This window comes from Sinohyriopsis cumingii, chromosome 16 (assembly GCF_028554795.1).
Source record: "Sinohyriopsis cumingii isolate HCF-2022 chromosome 16, ASM2855479v2, whole genome shotgun sequence".
Taxonomy (NCBI): Eukaryota; Metazoa; Mollusca; class Bivalvia; order Unionida; family Unionidae; genus Sinohyriopsis; species Sinohyriopsis cumingii.
Window position 1 is genome coordinate 19490252 of NC_142976.1, and position 20262 is coordinate 19510513.

The 20262-nt window shown below is 34.2% G+C and overlaps 3 protein-coding genes across 7 annotated transcripts in view; 2 read left to right on the plus strand and 1 right to left on the minus strand.

Moving 5' to 3' along the window:
- LOC149780029 (U4/U6 small nuclear ribonucleoprotein Prp4-like) overlaps nucleotides 1-8560 on the plus strand; it is a 59179-nt gene extending 50619 nt beyond the window's left edge. Inside the window, exons 13-16 of the mRNA XM_089936786.1 lie at nucleotides 691-798; nucleotides 3028-3146; nucleotides 4956-5005; nucleotides 7421-8560. Of these exons, the coding sequence (XP_089792912.1) occupies nucleotides 691-798; nucleotides 3028-3146; nucleotides 4956-5005; nucleotides 7421-7579 (436 nt within the window). The 3' untranslated portion in view covers nucleotides 7580-8560. The remainder of the gene's footprint in view (nucleotides 1-690; nucleotides 799-3027; nucleotides 3147-4955; nucleotides 5006-7420) is intronic.
- A 133-nt stretch (nucleotides 8561-8693) lies between these two features.
- Nucleotides 8694-14072, plus strand: LOC149780030 (P2X purinoceptor 7-like). Its single transcript, XM_089936787.1, has 3 exons — nucleotides 8694-11545; nucleotides 12903-13130; nucleotides 13748-14072. Exons 1-3 carry the CDS (start codon nucleotides 11540-11542, stop codon nucleotides 14009-14011), a joined length of 498 nt encoding a protein of 165 aa, XP_089792913.1. The 5' UTR covers nucleotides 8694-11539; the 3' UTR covers nucleotides 14012-14072.
- LOC149780031 (uncharacterized) lies at nucleotides 11541-20020 on the minus strand. Of its 5 annotated transcripts, XR_016414987.1 has the most exons (5): nucleotides 19815-20020; nucleotides 18727-18891; nucleotides 17244-17320; nucleotides 15981-16150; nucleotides 11541-13082 (listed from the first exon to the last, which is right to left on the minus strand). XR_016414987.1 is itself a non-coding variant. In XM_089936791.1 (4 exons), exons 1-3 carry the CDS (start codon nucleotides 20015-20017, stop codon nucleotides 17263-17265), a joined length of 426 nt encoding a protein of 141 aa, XP_089792917.1. In that variant the 5' UTR covers nucleotides 20018-20020; the 3' UTR covers nucleotides 11541-13082; nucleotides 17244-17262. The 5 variants fall into 5 exon arrangements, 4 of the variants coding, with proteins under 4 accessions (XP_089792917.1, XP_089792916.1, XP_089792915.1 ...); XM_089936791.1 differs by lacking the exon at nucleotides 15981-16150; XM_089936790.1 differs by lacking the exon at nucleotides 15981-16150 and having other exon boundaries at nucleotides 11541-14566.
- Nucleotides 20021-20262: the final 242 nt, after the last annotated feature.

A 20262-nucleotide genomic window follows, 5' to 3' on the forward strand; every position in this document is an offset into this window, starting at 1 on the left:
GAACATGGCAGTCAAATCCATGCATGAAAATTGACAAAACTGGGCAGGTCTAGCTGCATTTTTGAAATGAAGAATATTGAGAATGATTGTTAGAAATGATACAGAAAAAGTGTATCATAATTGTTTTCATATTGATTGTTGAAAGGAAATGTAGCCATGTTTTGAATTTAATTACACCTGTGAAATTTGAGAATGCCAGGTATAGCTGAATTAGTTTTTTTTACAGAAATCCACTGAAAGAGAAATTTTATCTGATATTTTTTCTGGTGTGATTTTCTTTGAATTCTTAATATGATATTTAAAGTAATTTTGTAACATGATAAGCTGAGAATTTTAACTCATGAATGTCCATTTTGAGGTTGATAGACTGCAAATTTCAATTCCCGAATGTCCATTTTGAAGTTGATAGACTGCAAATTTCAATTCCCGAATGTCCATTTTGAAGTTGATAGACTGCAAATTTCAATTCCCGAATGTCCATTTTGAAGTTGATAGACTGCAAATTTCAATTCCCGAATGTCCATTTTGAAGTTGATAGACTGCAAATTTCAATTCCTGAATGTCCATTTTGAAGTTGAATCTGTCAGAAGTGACTGCACTCCTCAGTTATTTGCCTAATTAAATCCTACATTTTCAGAATAAATTAATACATTTCAAGCAAATCGAAGAATAGTGTTCTTACAATTTCAGGGGGCTAGATGGATTTGGCCGCTTGTGGGATCTGAGAAGTGGTCGATGTATCATGTTTTTGGAAGGACATTTAAAAGCTGTACTCAGCATCACCTTTGCTCCAGATGGGTAAATATTTACTAGCATTTCAATGGCATCTTCAAGAGTATTTTGGATCAGAAAATCATTAGTTTTTTGCCATGCTGTATCAATTGCTAGATTTGATTATGTAATACTTACTAAGAAAGTAAACTTCTAAAAAACATGACTACAGTAGTCCCCCTCTTGAACGGCCCCCCTGACCAGCGGCCACCCGCTCCTTACGCCCAGAATCCGTTGGCACCGACGAGTTTGTGTTCAAAAGTACCCCTCGCAAAAGGCTACCCGGCTAACGCGACCAGCGGCCAGCATATTAGTGCAAAATCATAAAATTTACCCCTCACAAGCGGCCGCATTTTATTTGAATATGTATCCAGAACCAGTATTGTATTCATAACATGTGTTAAGTAATCCGATTTCTGTTTCCCCGATGTCAGGTTTTCGTCACTGAAAGAAGTGTTGAGTAAAGTACATTTACCACTAAGGTTAATATTATATCATTTACGCCTCACGAGAAGCCAAATTTATTCCATAAAAACTGAGAAAGACTCAAATTTTAATCCATACAAAAGGGTACGTACATGTAATCCAATTAGCCTTACTGCTGTGTTATCATAAGATGTCCGGTTTAGTCACTCTGATAATTGTTAAGAATACAATTATCGAACAGTAGAAACAGCTGAGAAGTGGCAGTATCGATGTACAATACCCAAGTCAGCAGGAAAATGGTTTAATAGCCTTTATGGCTTCCCTTAGTAAGATGTTGAGCTTGTTCACTTTGGTAATCAGTGGCTATTACTACTGACAATAATTGTCAAAATTACGAATCCTAGCAGCCGCGAGGTCAAATCTGCGTGATGTTAATGGTACATATCGAAGCCGTTTTGGCTTCTCTCACCTAGTTTCAAGAAATGTATAAAAACAATAGGGTACCAGACTGCGACTAACGAATCACGTGACAAGATCACTTCCTTTAAAAACACACAGCAGTTTGTTTAGATGCATACAAAATTGTTTTATCAGTATTGTAGTTGGCAACATGAATAACTTACTGCAAAAAGATCAACATGTCATCGAGGAAAATAAAAATTCTCAGTTTAGAGGAGAACGTGAAAGTAATTCAACTGACGGGGGTGGGGAGTGGGGTCGTCGAGGATCCTTGCAGAAAACTAACGTCGGGAAGACTCAGATAAACAATATCGTGAAAGATAATGAAACAATTCTGCAGAAGTGGAAAGGTGAAATGGACGAAGAAAGGAAGATTGTTTGAGCCAGGAGACGTTTGTATCCTGATTTGAAAGACAAGAAAAAGCAAAAAGTTTGTCAGTTGAACTGGGATATGACGACTTTACCGCAAGTAACGGATGGTTGCACAGATTTCAAGTGCGACACAATATCAAGTGTTCTGTCATTAGCGGCGAATCAGCTGATGTTAATAATGAAGTTGTCGAAGACTGGAACAAAAGACTAAACGATATATGCAGGGGATATGACAGCAAGGATATTTTTAATGTGATGAGACTGGTTTGTTTTTTAGATTGTTATCAACAAAGTGACATGATGTGAACTGTAACATAATTATACAGACAGTTTTAAAACTGTATCAATGGTTATTCATAGCATTCTTTTGCAAATGGTGACAAAGTTTGTTTTACGTTTATTTCACATCATGCATGTAATTTTTTAATTAAAACATTAAATATTTAAAATTAAATGTACTTGTGACTTTTTTCATATGTATTTACTATTTGCATTTGTCATCCCTTCTAGAAAGGCTTCCCGCATTATAAGGCCACTTCCCTGCTGCATTAGGGGTGGCCTTATAAGAGGGGGACTACTGTATAGTGATTACCATAATAATAAAAGAAATTGATAACAATAGTAACAACCACAATTTGTCATTATGCCATTCATCAAAAATTTATATCACATACTTCTGGTATATAGTAATGTTTTTTGGTAGAATAATTACAAGTTGAATATTTCTTTCTTTTGTATAGCGTGAGATATTTATAGTTTTTATTGCAGTATTGTTCTGACATAAACAAAAAGCAGCACTACTACACGGCAGCCTGTTTTGTTGTCTAGTGTAATATACATACACAATACTTATTTTCAACAGCAGAACATTTTTTTCTTGGAACTGAATGACAGATTGTAGTATTTTTATATCTTCAATTTTGAATAATCATTGATTTAAATTTATGGTACAAAAATAGTTTCACTATGCCATTTGTTACACATTTGTTCCTTGTATAGGTTCCATGTTGCAACAGGGTCAGAGGATAACACAGCCAAAATCTGGGATGTCCGACAGAGGAAATGTGTCTATACAATTCCTGCTCACACTAATCTTATCAGCAAAGTCCATTTCCAACGTAAGCACAGTCTTTGCTATTTTTGTATCTCGTCAGTAAAGTCCATTTCCAACGTAAGCACAGTCTTTGCTAGTTTTGTATCTCATCAGCAAAGTCCAGTTCTATTGTAAGCACATTCTTTGCTGTTGTTGTATGTTTTTTCCCATGCTTTAATGAGAGGATAGTGTGATACAAAGTCCAGTTCCAGCATAAGCTGCCTTTGCTATTTTCGTATATTGATCCCCATGTTTTAGTGAGAGTACAATGTGATACTCTGTTTTGTGTGAAAGGGGTTGATTTGTTGACCTCTGCCCTACAGTCCATGGAGGGTTTGACAGAGTTGAAAGGTATTTTTTTTATAGCAATTTCAGTTACTTTTTTCAAAGCAAACTCAAAACATACAGTCGTAGGATGATGGCACTTATATTGTTCATTTTGGTGTGTGATCTCATAGTCCAGAGATGGGGAATAGTGGATGGTCAAACATTGCAAATAGGTGGAGGGAATTTGCCATGTAGTAAGACATACCATATATACTCACGTATGAATCTGGTCCAGCTGCAACTGTACCATCACATCATGTGCTGGCAAATCTTGGTTTGTGCAATTTTTTTATGAGTAATCTGTTGAGCGAACATAGACCCTGATATGCTCATGCATGATGTAATGGCAGATCAGGGTCTGTGTTGTTTGCAGTTGGATGAAACTTATAAGTGATTACATATAGTGTTATTGTTTTTATTTCTCAACATGAAGATTTGGCTGTTGTTGTTGTTGTAGGGTTTAATGCCATTTTCAGCACAAGATAAGCCATACATGGCGGCCAGTATTAGTGGTGGACGAAGAACTCGGGAAAACCCTGGAAAGAACCAACGACCCACGAGAAGCTACCGGCAAGCTTTCTCACATATCCACACTGGCCGAGCCCGAGACTCGAACCCAAGCAGACAGCGGTGAGATGGCATTGATCTGTGATGGAGAGCACTTTAGACCACTCGGCCATTCATCAGGGCCCCTGAAGATTTGGTGAAATTGTTTGTGGTTTTTTTACCAGTTCTTTTAGTACTGAATTTGGTTATATCATTCCAAAGAAAGGGAGTTAAGTGCCTTTCCCAAAGACACACACAAGACGCCTATCAGGGCTGGCCTGAGCAGATGTCTGACCTTTGACTTTTGAAATATGAGTCTCGCTAACTTAGATAATGTGGCTTCATAAGATTTTGTAAAGATATTGTGTTAAGAGTTTTAACAGTCATAAAGAAAGTGTACATTATAGTAAGATTAGCAAGTTTGGTCTATGAAACATTTTATAACAAAATTTATGTCACATGTATGTTGGTGTGCCACAGGTTTTATTGTATTATGTAGATTTGTCTAATAAACCCATAGTGTTTGTATTATGGAACATAAAAGTATTCAAGTCCCAGAACTGAAATGTTTTACTAACCAGAATTTATGATATTAGGAAATGCATGGCAAGGTTGTATTTTTGTAATATTATTGTCTCGTTCTGATGTGAATTGAATAACTTCTAATGCCCAGATGTAGGATGTTTAATATTAATGGGAAATATATCAGTAGTCATACTACTGACTTCATGTTTTATTTTTGTTTATTTTAAAAATAAGTTTGCAAGAAATGTTCCTCATATGGAGTAATAGTAAGTATATTCTTGTGCTTACATACAGTTTCATTTATGTATCCTTTAAACTTAATGTAATAATGCACATTGAAAAACACGATTTTGAACCTTGAAAAACCAAGTACATTGGTGAAAGTTGAAGAGAGCTTTAAAGAAAATCTTGCAGTATATTTTCTTTTTTCTTTCAGCTGAGCATGGGAATTACTTAATTACATCATCATATGATGGTACTTCTAAGGTGAGGAATGCTTGTACACACAGAAGAAAGTTTTAACATCAGATTTGGTTTGAATATTGAATTTAATTTTGATGTTGGATGATAAATTTACATCCTTTTTTATATCTACATGAGAAACATTAGCTAATAAAATATGATCTTTTCATATTTGCTAAATTAAAAAGAAAATGTTGATCTCTGCATCAATTCTATGTAGGTTGATTCTTATAAGAGTAAACATGACCAGTTTTATGACTTATTTCTTCTTGCAAGTCCAAGTGAGTTTATGGTATGGCAATGTATCTAACAACAATTATTTGTTACCACTCTGGTGTCCATATTTCTCATCTGGTTTTAATCACACTTGATATGTTATGCTCAAAATCTGCAACAAGTTTGATAGTCGGCAAGATCTGTGCATATTAAGGAGGTGATCTTGCATGTGATTGGTTGTCCTTAATGCCTTTCTGGAGGTCATATTTGTGATCCAGTTTTGGAATATAAGCATATGTCATAAATGTCTCTGATGTGTTTGATAATGAGCAAGAGTCACCAATATTATGGAGGTGATCATGCATCTGATTGGTTGAGATTCTTATTACTATGCAGCTTCTTATTACTATGCAGATTCTTATCACTATGCAGCTTCTTATCACTATGGAGCTTTTTTTATCACTATGCAGCTTCTTATCAGTATGCAGCTTCTTATCACTATGGCGCTTTTTATCACTATGCAGTCCATATGTTTAATCCAGTTTTATCAGATTTTGTTTATATGATTATGTGACATGTATTAAAATCATAGAAGGTTTAATAGTGAGTGAGATCTTTGCATACTAATTCGAATATCTAAGCTTGTTACACCTCTGTAGGTCATATTTCTGATCCAATTTTGATCAATTTAAAATATGGGCTTTTCATCAAGTTCATAGATGAGGTCTGATAATGAACGAGATGTGTGGATATTAATGAAGTAATCTTGCATCTGATTGTCTAACCTTGCTACAGCTGTCTAGGCCAAAATAGCAAAAGTAATATTAAAACAATAGGATACATGAATTTAACTAAATGAGTTATATAAATTAACATAATAATAATAATATACCCAAGGGAAAAATAGAATTCATGAATTGTAATAGACAAACTATGTAAATTAATTAAATAATACACCATAGGGACTAAAATGAATAATCTGTTTTAAAAAAACAAAGTTTTCTTAACATTAATAGTATTTATATAATGTGGGGAATGAGTTTTCTTAAAACATCACATACAACCAGAATATTAAGAAACAAAATGTCTATGCAGAGTCTTGTGTCAAGGAATACAATTATATTCGTTCACTTTTGTGAAATGGGGGTGGGGGAATGAGTTTAGAAAAGTTTATTCTGACCAACCAATACAATTTTTGTTAACATGAAACCAGAAACACTCTTATCCTAATAGACAATGTGCTAGCAAAGTGCTGCAAGCTTTTCTTTCTGCTTGCATTTATACCACATGTATGAAATTGCTTTCAAAAGTTTACGCTTGTTGGCTGCCAGTAGAGTGATATAAAGCCCACTTGTGCCTTTTGTATTAAAAGTGTAAACTGATTTATTTCATGTCACTTATATATAATTTTGGCAACTTATATTAAGCACTTTTGACAGCACAGTATGGTCTTTTTGGATGATGCCTATCAGGATAGATCCTGGAATAGGGATAACCCTAATTTTATTTTATATGTACCAGAAATCAATGTCAGTGCTTGGTACCTATGTTAGACTGCCAAATATAATGAATCATCCAAAATATCTTCTGGATTGTCCATTTATTGTGATGGGGATGGTTTTAGAGGGAATCCAAATGTTTTTGAATTGGTTACTAAAGTCAATCAGAAAACAGCTTCATGGTATGGCACTTCCAGTTAGATGTGTGATATTGTTTGACAAAAATGTGAATACAGTTATGCTGTCTATGCAGACCACTGAAATCTTCAGCATTTCTCCAAAAAATAAAATTTCCTTTTATGTTACAGACAACACTTTTGACAATATTGAAACTTTGTCATAATTAAGGATGTAAATAAACATTTGAACTCTCAAAGGGTAGAATAAGGAATTCCTTAATTTGATGAAATCTGTAACTTGTTTTCTAAGACTTAGAAAAATCACCAGCTAAAATAATTTTAAAAATTTTTTGTTTACATTTGTATGTGAAGGTAAATCCTCAGTGAGAAAAGATTATCTGGATGACTTTTATGACGTGGAAAGAGTTGGTGTAATTAAAGGGAAAATATTGTTGTCCTTTTTTTAAACCTGTTAATATAATGTAAAAATACTTTAAAAATTTAATATCAGATAAAGTTAAAACATTTATAAACATTTAAAATCTTCTATCAATGCCATGAATCAGGGTAACATTGAGATGGGTTTTCTAACATTTTTATTTCAGATATGGGCTAATTCTACTTGGGCATCCTTGAAGACCCTTGCAGGACATGAGGGGAAAGTTATGAGTGTTGATGTTTCCCCAGATCTCAAATTTATTGCCTCTGTATCATTCGACAGGACATTTAAACTGTGGGCCTCAGAACTCAAGGGAGGCTTGTAGCAGGTTTTTTTCAGAGATTGAAACAAAATTGACCTGTCATTCAGGTATATCAAATATGTGAACATGTTTTGATTGACTAACTGGCAGGCTGCACCAGCAGAAAATTTTCCAGGATGCACTTTTTTTTGCCAAGCTGCGCTTTTCTGTCAGATGCTGTTTGTCAGTTCTTGCACGATTCCAGTGGATAACTGACCAGTTGCAGAAACGTTTTGAATCATAGCTTAGTGACATCATGGCACCTTTTTTTTGTTGTTGTTGAACTCGGAGCCTCTATAGGATACCTAGGCAGGTTTTACTTACATCGTATTGAGTAGGTACCACTTCCTAAGCAATTAGTAAGTTGTATATTGCATTTTAGAATTGTGCAGATTGTACCAGGTGCAACAGATGTCAAAATCTGATGGCAACCAAGCCAGCTGCCAAGAAAAGAACTTGGTGGCCTGATTCTAATTCAGTAACCTAAGGTAAAAAAATTGTTAACTTGAGGGCTTTCCTTTTACCTTCATATGTGTCTTGAACAGTTATGATCCTTTGTATTTCTGTAAGTAATGTTTTGAAAAAAAATAGAACAATACGGTTATACACCAGGCTAACTGATTTATATATGTGGTAGCCCTCACCCAATATTCTGGTACGCACTGGGCACAAGATTGTCAGATCCTGAGATGTGAAGTGACAATCACTTGGCTGAATGTCGACCATGGTCACATATTTAAATTTGAGCAGATTGATAATAAAATTGTATTATTCATAGTTTTGTTACAACAACAAGTACTATTTTGCTTTGATAGTTCTTCCTAACAAGCACTGACAAGACAAGAATATCATTTAATCCTATGATATGCTTAAAATGTTAAGTTAGGCCCGTCTTAAGCGGTCACCTATGTGGAAAAGGCCTAACAGGCCTCTTAACACAAGTGACTTTTAATGATTGCTCACTTGTCTTGATTTTTTAATAAATATCATTCAACATCTATTTCATCACATGTCTTATTTATACTGTTGTTGCTTTTTTATTTTATTTTTTTATATTTTTTATTTTACAAACTTGGAATTGTGAGTGCTTTCTCATGTAAATATAACCCTCCCTCTCACATATTTCACCCCTAACCCCATGATGGTAATGATTCTTTAGTCAAAAATGTGCATAACTCTTGCAAGTACATTCTGATTTGTCAACCATTATATTTCCACAATTTCACAGCAAAAACTTCAAAGAGTAGTTGCAGTCACAAAATTCTGTCATATATTGTATCAAGCTGTAGGTACCTAATGGCAATAACTCTTACAAATATCCCCAGAGTTGAGAGATCTGTCAAAATAAGCATAGTTAGAAGATGAATATAACATATACCCAGTTTCACATAAAAGCTGCAGTACAAATGGCACCTGAATCATTCATTTCTTCGCTGCATTCAGCTTCAGGACTAAAGGGGCAGAAACTCTTACAAACAATACAAGAAGACATTAATTTGTAACGATACACATCTTCATATGATGATCAGAACATAAAGTTTAGTGGCAATCCATTGAAAACATTGAGATTTGCTCAGTTTACAAGATTCTTTTGTACACTACATCCAGTAACATATATTGTTTCCTGTTTGAACTAAGAACTATATATGTCATATTACATATAAGTCCAACCTCATTTCTGGTGCATGTAAAAATTAGAATGCATGTAGGATAGTTTGTAGTTTAGTCATGACATGGTCGTCATCTTCACTGAATCTGGAAAGAAGAGGTGTATAATATTGATTAGGGTTAAAGATGGGAGTGCTGATTGCTTTGTTTTGGTTTTGCTTGAGGTATCTAAAAATCAGGAGGTTCTTAATTGTATTCAGCCTGCAAGTTACCTGACATAATTCTGTTTGGAGCTAATTACAGTGAAACCCAGCAATAATACACTGGTCAGAGTCCACAAATTACCATTGCACTTTGTAATGGGCTGTATCCTACAAAATCATGATAAGCCAGTTAAATGAAGAAAATATTGCATGTCAATACATGATGGAGGGGATGGGGTGAGGTGGGGTACAAATATATGGGCTTCAGCTGTGCAGTTACCAACTTAATTGATATATATTAAACGATATATGTATAAAATAATATTACATATTTAATTTTTATATTTTTGGCAGAGAACCATGCATTGGCACATACATGCACAGTACATTTATAAGAAAATTTACAACTTAGTAGTGTAAATAGATTATGAGTACTTAATATTTTAAGTAGAGTATGAGTACTTAATAGTGTAAATAGAGTATGTGTACTTAACAGTATAAATAGAGTATGTGTACTTAACAGTATAAATAGAGTATGAGTACCTAATAGTGTAAATAGATTATGAGTACTTAATATTTTAAGTAGAATATGAGAACTTAATAGTGTAAATAGAGTATGTGTACTTAAAGGCACAATAGTGCAGCTGAGGGTGAATTTGCTTACAAAAATGTTAGGACATTTATATATATCAACTAATTGAATACTATTTAAAAGGCAATTCTAGGGTAATATCAAGTACATAGAGGTTCTTTTTATGAAACACGAGCTTTCTGAAATCTTTGTACGTAGTGTAACGAATCTATCATCTCCATATTTAAATTGCACTCGGCAGTGATTGGCAGATCCTGATCAAATAACACACATCATTCCGGTGACCAAAATTTGCATAATTATATGCAGAATTCTGTACACTGATGTTGATGACGTAAAACACAACCACGCTACCAGAAGCCGCAAAATGTCAACAACAGTGAGTATGATCTTCTTTAGATCTCGTTCTTTTCTCCTTATCATTTCCTTTCTACTTCTAGTTTTGAGAGGAAGCGTTGAAATTTATTTAGAACTACTCTTATAGTTATATTTAAATAGTTTTTTTGTGGTACGAGAATGATTTAAATCGATGTGCTTTGACAGTATTGCAGAAGTACTCGATTTAGCACTCCCTAGTCCCTTACTTACCCCCACCCCAATTTTATAAATGAAAAGCATCTAGGAAATTAAAAAATGCTAAAACCTGAGTAATTTCATTATTCAGTTTATAAATTCTAACCAGATTCTCACCACTGGACCCTAACACTCATCTTTCTGGCATTTCAAACAATGCGGAAACGAATTCGTGGTATGCTTGTCTAAGTTAGTACCATACATAAATAAGGTTATAAATACAATTTTTATTAAAAATTGCGACTGGAGTATGGAATCCGGGACAGATCATAAAAAATTACACACACAAACGTACAGTCACATTGTCACTTGAAGTTTGACCACCGTTTTCAGTGTTTCCCTTTACCTTCATAAGCGCTTCAGAGACCCTTAAATTTTTCATTTGATCCCCCGTTTTGATACCAAAGTTCTTTTTTTTAAACCCAGTTTTGACACCAAGGAGATTTTTGACTCTCAGACTTGTAACCCTAGGGGATAGACTGGTTTTATCCTTGCACATGTTTATAGGGTATTATGCACCCTGAGTAAATATACACAGAGATTTAGCTTTGGTGCCCATCTAGGAATTTTGGACCCCCCTATGACCCGATCCAGCACAGAAAACATCCATCAGATCACAAACTCTCATGTATTAATTTCTGATTCTCATATAGCATTATATTCCTATAAGTTTGATAAGTAAGTATGAATATATTAGTTGTATAATTATGAAATAATTTTACATATCAAAATTCAAAACAGTGACAACTGGACTACGGTAGTAATTATAATATGTAATACAGAAGATACCCACCAAATGATAAACTCCAATATAGAAATTTTGTCATTACCTAGACTGAAATCAGCTCACTTTCAAGCTAAAGTCCAGAGCGACTTTTAAGAGGGAGAGGGAGAGGAAGGATGAGGCGTGGAGCAAGAACCAGAGGGGGAAGAGGATGAAGACATGCAGTGCATCCTGAAAATAGAGCCAACCAAGCTCTACACATAGTTCAGACAAGGCAGACAAGAATGAGGGTAATTGTTTATTTATACCTTGCAAAACAAGTATTGATACACATTGAAAAATGTTTGGTACTTGGCAAAGATTCTAATATATACACGTGAGAAGTGTATTGCACAACTTAGAAAATGCATACTTCAATTGAAAGATTATTTTACCAAACAATGTATGTTTAAACTGCTTTACGTTTTGTTGCTACTCACCACCCCACCCCAATATCATTTGATAAGGAAAACCATGCACAGATACCACTGAAAATACAGAGGCCACCTCATTTATATGGCCGCCTTATATAATACATGTCATCTATTTTGTCTATGGTAGTCACTATACTTACTGATACAGGGCTATTTGTTTAGGAGTTCAAGTAACCATACGTAGCAAAATACATAGACTGACGTAAATATATGCTTGTGGTACAATTTTAAATTCCTGTGATAATCAAAATATAAACTAGCTAAAATCATTTTATATATAGGTAGAAGTGATCTATACTAGTGGCATACACAACAAATATTTGATACTCTTCCAATTTAAGTAATAAATTTATAATTTTTATTTTCAAAAAATTCAAAATAATGACAAAAAGTCTATGAGATCTTCAGCGATTAGACTTTATTATGTTGCAGATTTCTAAATAAATTAGACTTGTGAAAATATCTATTTAAGCCTTGTAAAATAATGACTACACTTTACTTCTTCTGTTTTAAATATGATGCATGCCAAAATATATCAAGATAATATTATGTATGCACTATCATTATAATCATAAAAACTTAAGAATGTTTTATTTGCCCCGATTTTGGAATGATATGAAGGCTTGCAATTTTTATTTCATATTTGATATAACCTATTGAATACAAATTTTAATTGCATTCAGGTTTGGGTGCATACTGTAAATGATTTCTAAAATAACACATTTTATTGATGTAATAACACGGACAGTTTCGAAACTGTTTAAATTCTTTCAATAACTTTTATCTATTTCTTGAGCATGTTATTGTATGTACAAAATATGTATCACAAAAGGTGTGAATAACTTGACAGGTATGTGGGCTACATTACAGAAAATGTCTTTCACTATACATGATATGTGTAACAACTGACTACGAATATGTAACTTGCACTTTGTACTAATAAAATCAAATACTGCATCCATGTATACACATAATTAAAACTTTGGTAGTTACTCTTACAAGATTTGCAGTCACTTCTTTTTCCAAGGTGGACCTGCAAAGATTGATACCATATGTAAATACATGATTGTTGTAAATGTTGCAATTTCCATGGTATCGTGATTTTAGCTTTCAAACTTTTTGTACCACATACATTTGGGGATTCAGTATACTTAATCTTTGAAACTGATTCCAGGAGATCCTAACAAATGTGGAGCCAGACAAGCTGAGGGAACTTTTCATACAGATGTTGCAGTTCCACCCAAGCCTGGTCTTGGAGCCAGGATCAAGGCAGTGTGGTGGTTATCACCCATCCCCCAACACAGGATTGCCAGATTGGTGTGTGTGTGGAAAATGTAGGGAGATGCCCACAGACCTGGAAAAGATGTGTTGTGAGAGACAGCACTGTATATCACTTTTGCTGGTAATGAATATATAAACTTTTGTTTATAATGCGCATTGCTGCTTAATGCATTATTTTTGATATGCTTAAGAGTTTATTTAACGTATAATGTTTCATGAATTTTAGCGAAACTTCATACAAAACGAGACATGCTTGGATTATTCCTTTGCAATCACTGTGAATAAATTTTAAAATTGTAAGCCATCCAAAAGCATAAACAGAGATGCATACATAAGCAAATGATAAGGAGTTTTATTTTTTACAATTGATACTCAAGTAGATTCTATTCATTACCTGGTTTCAATGTGGGTACCTCACTATGCTAAACAAATCTAAGCTGATGATGCTAGAAAGATAAGATTCTATCTTCATCTGCAATCAGCCATTCCTATTTGATCCCAATGCAGGTGTCTCTGACTTCTAGAAATGCTTCCCAAACACTTAATATCAGTTCTGGTTGCGATGGAACACTCAGCACTCTTATCAAAATAAAAACAGTTTTTTTTCCATATATTTTTTACATTGGAATTTTCTGATAAAAGATGAATAAACTTTGAATAAGTGCATGTTCCTATTATTTTTTAAAACATTTTTTACATTTTCAAAATAGCATATTACAAATTGGAATAATTTTTCAGGATTTTCAAGTTCTAATCCTTGATGGGGCTGCAGTTGCTCTGGCCAGGATGTACAGACAGGATGTTCTTGTACTTGACAATGAAGTTGACTTGATGAGTGCGAACAGTCATGCTGCCTACAGGCAGTTCATACTATGGCAGCATGGAAGACTGGGGTGTGGACAGAGACGTGTCATTCCCTCTTGCTGTGTCTGGCGGATACGTGACAAATATCCAGATTCTTTTGGACAATACACCGGTTTCATCCCCTCCAGGCTTGTCTGAACTTTTTGTAAACACTTCTTATGGGCACAAATTTATATATAAATAAATACATTTGACTTCATTCTTTGTTTTGTTGTAACTGCACATAATATCCCATCAAACAATAATGCTTCCATTCAGATATTTTTAAACACCAGTCTATTCTGCCTATAAACAATGTGGGTAAGGTCATATATAATCAATATAAAAGTTTTCAGCACTTGCAGATACATTATACAGTTTTCAACTACTGATATTTACATTACTGTATATAAAGTGTAATCTGCCTTAGCAGACACATCCATATATCATGCACCTTTCATATATTACATAACTAAAATTGAGATCTTCTTCACCAAAACTTGAGTTGATGGTGGTTCTTGAGGTGCCAGGTTTCTACTAATTCTCCTGGGATCATCTTCCTTAAGTTCTCTTCTCCTCCTCCTACCCTGCTTGTCCTCAATTTGGCAGATGAGGGCTTTCTGAATAAGCTCCCTGATGTGAGGATATGTTTTCTTTTCTTTGCAAGGGTAGACGGAACATCTGCCACTTTTTTTGTTGTAACAGCAATGATACCTGTTTTAAAGAAAATTTTATTTTCTTAACTCCCCATATGTTAACCTATACTGAGTTTTCACCCAATATTTGAGCCTCATGACCAATTCCTAAGGAGGAGTTGTCGGGGGGGGAGGGGGGGGGGGTTGTTCTTATTTGTTCTATCTCCAAAGTACTACTTGAGACAGGTTGCATTTTTACCCATTTCTTCAGAAGGCAACATATTTTCATCAGCAGGTATAAGTTAGTAATCATGATGATGTCAGCATTGTCCACAAACCTCCTGAGGAAATTCCATGAATCCCATATGTCATTAATAAAGTGGGTTGGTCCTCTGGGAAAGTGCTATATACATCATTGGATTTAATTATTAGACTTGTATTGTTCAAATCAAAATTAATATCCACTAGAATGATAAGAACACTAATTACAAGATCTGCACACATGAAAATATTAAGATTCCTTACCAGAAATGTTGTCGTTGTTGTTGTAGGTTTAACGCCATTTTTTCAGCACACGATAGGCTATATATGGCGGCCAGTATTAATGGTGGAGGAAGAACCTGGAAAGAACCACTGACCCACGAGAAGCTACTGGCAAGCTTTCTCACATATCCACGTTGGCTGAATCTTAGACTCGAACCGCCGCAGACAGAGGTGAGATGGCAGTGATCCATAACGAAGAGCACTTTAGACCTCTTGGGGCCCCTACCAGAAATGTAAAACTATGTGTGCCAGTTGTTACAAAATGACTCTACCTAATGCAAAGTTTTCATGACTTGTACAAGTGAATAATATTCCATTGCCTTGATGTCCAAGCTGGGATCATAATGTACAATCAATATGTAAAATTATTTCTAATATCCTGTAGTTAAACAAACTTAAACTATCTCCCCTTCTTTGTTTCTCATTACACCTCTGTCACTGTGGATACTGTGATCCAAAGCAGCTAGCACATTCCTAATCCTGTACAAAGGAGGGGTGTATGAAAATATCTTGGCACAGTATATCAGGATGTGCTGATGAAAAGCTTCGAACTCAGCAGTGCTTCTGCAATTATCAAGAAAATGTATCTTGTAATGTGTCACTTGCAAGCTGCTAACAATTATTAAGTACTAATTAATGTTGGTAAATTTTACATATATAAAATCTTACTGCAGTGTTTATACAGAGTGTCATGGAATTGTTTATACCTGATGTGCATGTATTATACCTGAACTTGCAAACGACTTGATTAGGACAGTCACTGTACATGTATCATGTACACACATCGTATGAATGCTAACTTATTCAGATATTCAGATTGTAAATATATATGGTAAATTATTCTAAAGTTGAGAATAATAACATTTAAAGCAGTCTTAACATATAATTGTTGCAATCCTGAAATTCAAGTAATAGTCCACTCTGTTTAGGAACCTTTGGTCCAAGAGTACCTGTGCCAAGGTTTTCAGGACTTTGGCATTCTTCTTGGGATCAAGCCAAGGTTTTGTCCTCTCTTCATTCTCTGACAAAGGTTCATGTAGGCATTTATTAATGCCATGGCCATGTGAGAGGATCCACTCATGTTATTGGTGATATGATGAAGGACACTCCTCCAGATACTCTGAAAGAATGACATTCAGTATTTAAAGCACCTAAAGCTGGTCTCTTTTGTCATAGTGACCCGAAATGGATAGATTATAATACAGCTGGATTTGTATAATCAATGGAAAGCTATGTTCTAGATTTGGCTAATGGTTCATGTAGCAGGATTGCAGTTTTGCTCGGATTAACGTTCCTTCAATATTCCACATTATTATATGCTCTTTTTTTTCTCCGTTAACTCTGCATTGTCAGAATCGTTCAATATTTTACGATACTGAACTCACGTGCAACTTCAAATTGAACTCAGAAAGGAACTACTTTCTATTGTAAACAAACAATGGACGCAGACGCCAGCACCTTTGATTTGTAAACATATCATGTACACTCGCATAGTAAACTGTTTACGTTTTGACTGATTAAATTTGTTTCTGAATGAACTAAAGCTGATGTTTCATGGACTGCCACATAGCAGCTGCTTTGCCACATTCCAACTTAACTTTTGATACGTTTCTGTTTTAGATGCCAGATTTCATAAAATTGATGGGTTCCTACAAATAACATGCAAGTGACAAGGCATAAACTGTCTTCCAGGATGCGACTAAGTTCAGATTTATCTGGGCGGAGTTATGTGCGCGTTAATAATGTTGTTGTGTAATGATGAATCTGCTGTTAGGTATTTAGTTTGGAATATGGCATACATTCAGTTACTTTGTTTCTTGTAGTGTATTTTTGTTTATATAATCAAGCCTAAGGTAGAATAAGAAAATGAGCATATAATAAAAAAGTTACTGCATTTATATGGGGAAAAAATGAACTCGTTTGTCGGATGGATATACTGCACTTCCAAGGTTGTGCAGTGTCCATCCGAAAAACTTGTTCATATTTTCCCATACAAACGCAGTAACCTATAATTACTCTGACATTTCAAGTAAATTACTTTCAATAGACTACATACCTACAAGATTAGGTGATGTATATATACATGGATAAAATATATATTAAAAGAAATCAGAAGATAAGGATTATGAACTGTAGCTTTGATTTCATAAAAAAATATAGAATTGCAAACATTTACATATATTTTGTCAAAAATACAAGGACAGAAATCTCACCAAAAATTGTTCATAGCTGCTAGCAGTCTTGCACAAAAACCAGAAATGATTCACGATTTTTTTTGACCATTGGCAACCTTGAAAAGAAGGTAGATAACATAAAGTTAAAAGTGCATGAAGAGCAATCATCAAAACAGAAAGTTTTCCAATACCAAAAGTTGGATAACATGAAAGAATGAAAACCAACTAGTTTTGTACAATTCAACAAATCATTTAATTCTATATAATACAAAATGAACATTTAAAAAGAGCTTAACAGTATTGTGAATTAAATCACAAAAAGTCCAGTAAGTTCCATCACTAGTCCTAATGAATAAAATTCTAATTAAATTCCAGTGGTGCTAAAAACAAATTCACCTCTGAATGTATTGATATGTTTTTAGTCGCCTGTGATATGGAGATGTGGCAAGTCTTTTGATGAATTACAATAATATAATCTAGGATTTTATCTGACTATAGTATAATTCAAATAATATAATCCAGGGTGTCCTTAACTGAATTCACAACAATTCCAAGTTAATGTTCAAGTGCAAGTATTTTATAGATTAATACTTTGATATATCCAATGAATAAAAATTTGAATAGATAAATCAACCCAAATCAAATACTGAGCACAACAATAAGATTGAAATATGCAAGAATGGGTAAATTCTTAAGTAAACAAAATCAAATGAATAGGGCACAAAAAAAAGAACTAGGGTGAAGGACACAAATTCATTTCTAGAACAATCTAAGTTGTCAATAAGATAAAATCTGTTACTAAAATAAAAAACTTAGTTATTAACCTAAAAACAATTACAACTTTACACTGTATCCTAAGTAATAAAAGTGAATACAATAATTTCTAGGTATAATGAATACCTATTCATTATGAGAAAAGAACATATATGAACAAGAATATAACATTCATGATGACAGTTATTTAATTATGTTCACTGCAATAGATTACTGAATTTTAAGAAGCTATTAAAAACGTAAATTAATTATACTTGCCCATTGTCTTCAAAATTACTGCTATCAGTTCACATCATTTCTACACCAGATACATGTGGCTCATATAATTATCTCAAAATTTTGTTTTAAATTAAATATGTCCTATGTGCATTCAGCATGAGCTAAGTGGATAGATACGAAGAGGATGCTAGCAAGAACTGCATGTGGGACATAGCTATAAATGGGAAACAGCATAAAGAAAGCATATGTGATATGTAATCACAATTTCAAACTATACAATCACTGGTTCTCAAAGTATTCATTTACCTGTAGTGAGGGAAGTGGAAGGTGGAGGAAAAACAGCTGGGTTAGCCAGCACAGTATACTGGAACTTTTTTGCCTAACCAAAACAATTACAGTAAACATGCTGCAACTGTTTTAAAAATTTCCGTTTATCAGCATTGTATTTGTTATTGTTTTCAGTAACATGACAACTGTAGCAACCACTCCCCAAAAAAAGAAAATTCTGCAAGAAATTTGTAATTTTTACCTTCCTGACTCAACAGCAGATACTTTAGATACTGAAGGTGTCTTCATTCTCTCTGTATGTCGTAAAAGCACTTGGCCAGGTGTTGATGTGAAGCACGAAGATGTACTGGCCAGTGATTCTGCATGCTTTGGCTCATCATTTGCTACATTCTTTGTAACTTCGTAACTAAAAATACGTAACAAATATTCATTTGTATTATAATTTATATTTTAAATCTGTTTCTTTGTGATTTGTGTTAAACACTTAGAACTGAAATACTTAATTTGAGCAAGGATACATAATAACAGATTTAACAAATTTTGACATAAATAAAACTTACTTGATTGCAGCTCAAACCTTTAACTGATAAGGTAATAACCTGCCAGCCATATATTCTGGTAGCATTATAATATCCTTTCCTATCATGACTAGAGATCCTTTTGTAATTGTAGTCAATACAATGCTTTATAATAAATTTACTAGTAAGTAGTTGAAAGATGTACAATAAAATCTTAGCATTCATTATTCAGCCTATCATAGGCATGAGATCAACATTTTACTGGATCAGTTCAACATTCTGATATAGAAAACCCTACTAACAGTTCAACATTAAACATGTATCATTTGTTCTACATGTTTACATGAAAAAAGTTATTAAACTTTTATGCAAGTAATGTGTATGTCACATTAACCTAAGGTGTGTGTCACTGTGTGTGAGGGAGAGGGATGATATAAATACTGATAACGCTTGTAAATGTATCTAAGTTCCCATGCCGAATTAAAAAAACCTGTCTCACGAAGATAATTGACAGGTGTACAAAATGACCTTTATGAGCACGCTGTTATGAAAAATATATTCCACCCCAACATACAATACACACAATGCAGTCACCCAGTGAAATACTGATCAGCCGATAATATCTATTTTGGGAATATTACAAAGCAAATCAAGTCCTTATGCAAACATTGTATTAATAAAACAGTATGCTTTCAAACATACAGTAGGAACAAGATATTGAAGAATGGAGAACACTTATACATAGGCATCACAGGCACTTGATTCTGGGGAAACTAATGTGTATCACCATATAACACAGTCATTTGCCTACCTATCCAACAAAAACTTCGCCATTTCAGTGTCTGATGCCAGTCCTAACTCTTCCATCAATACTCTCCATCGAACAAACTGGTCCCCAAGACGAATCCTTGACAAGTCCCGTTCGGTTTCTCTGAAAGTTTTTCGACGTTTCTTCTCGGAAAGTGACAAGCGCGGGCGACCTTTGCGTTTTTGACTTTCTCGTGTATCCGCCATTTTTTTTATAGTAGATATTTAAATTACAATCACGTGACTCATAACCCGCCCACTGGACGAAGATGACGTATACGTTTTTGTGGTCACTTGAGGCTTCCGTAACAGTTCGTGACCTACACGTTTCAATTAAATCGGGCCCCCACAAAATTCATTTTCTCTCGTTTATTTATCAATTACTTAATTGAATCTTCACAAACTCTAGGTTTTTGTGAATTATTTCAGCTTATAAGTCGACACATTTCATT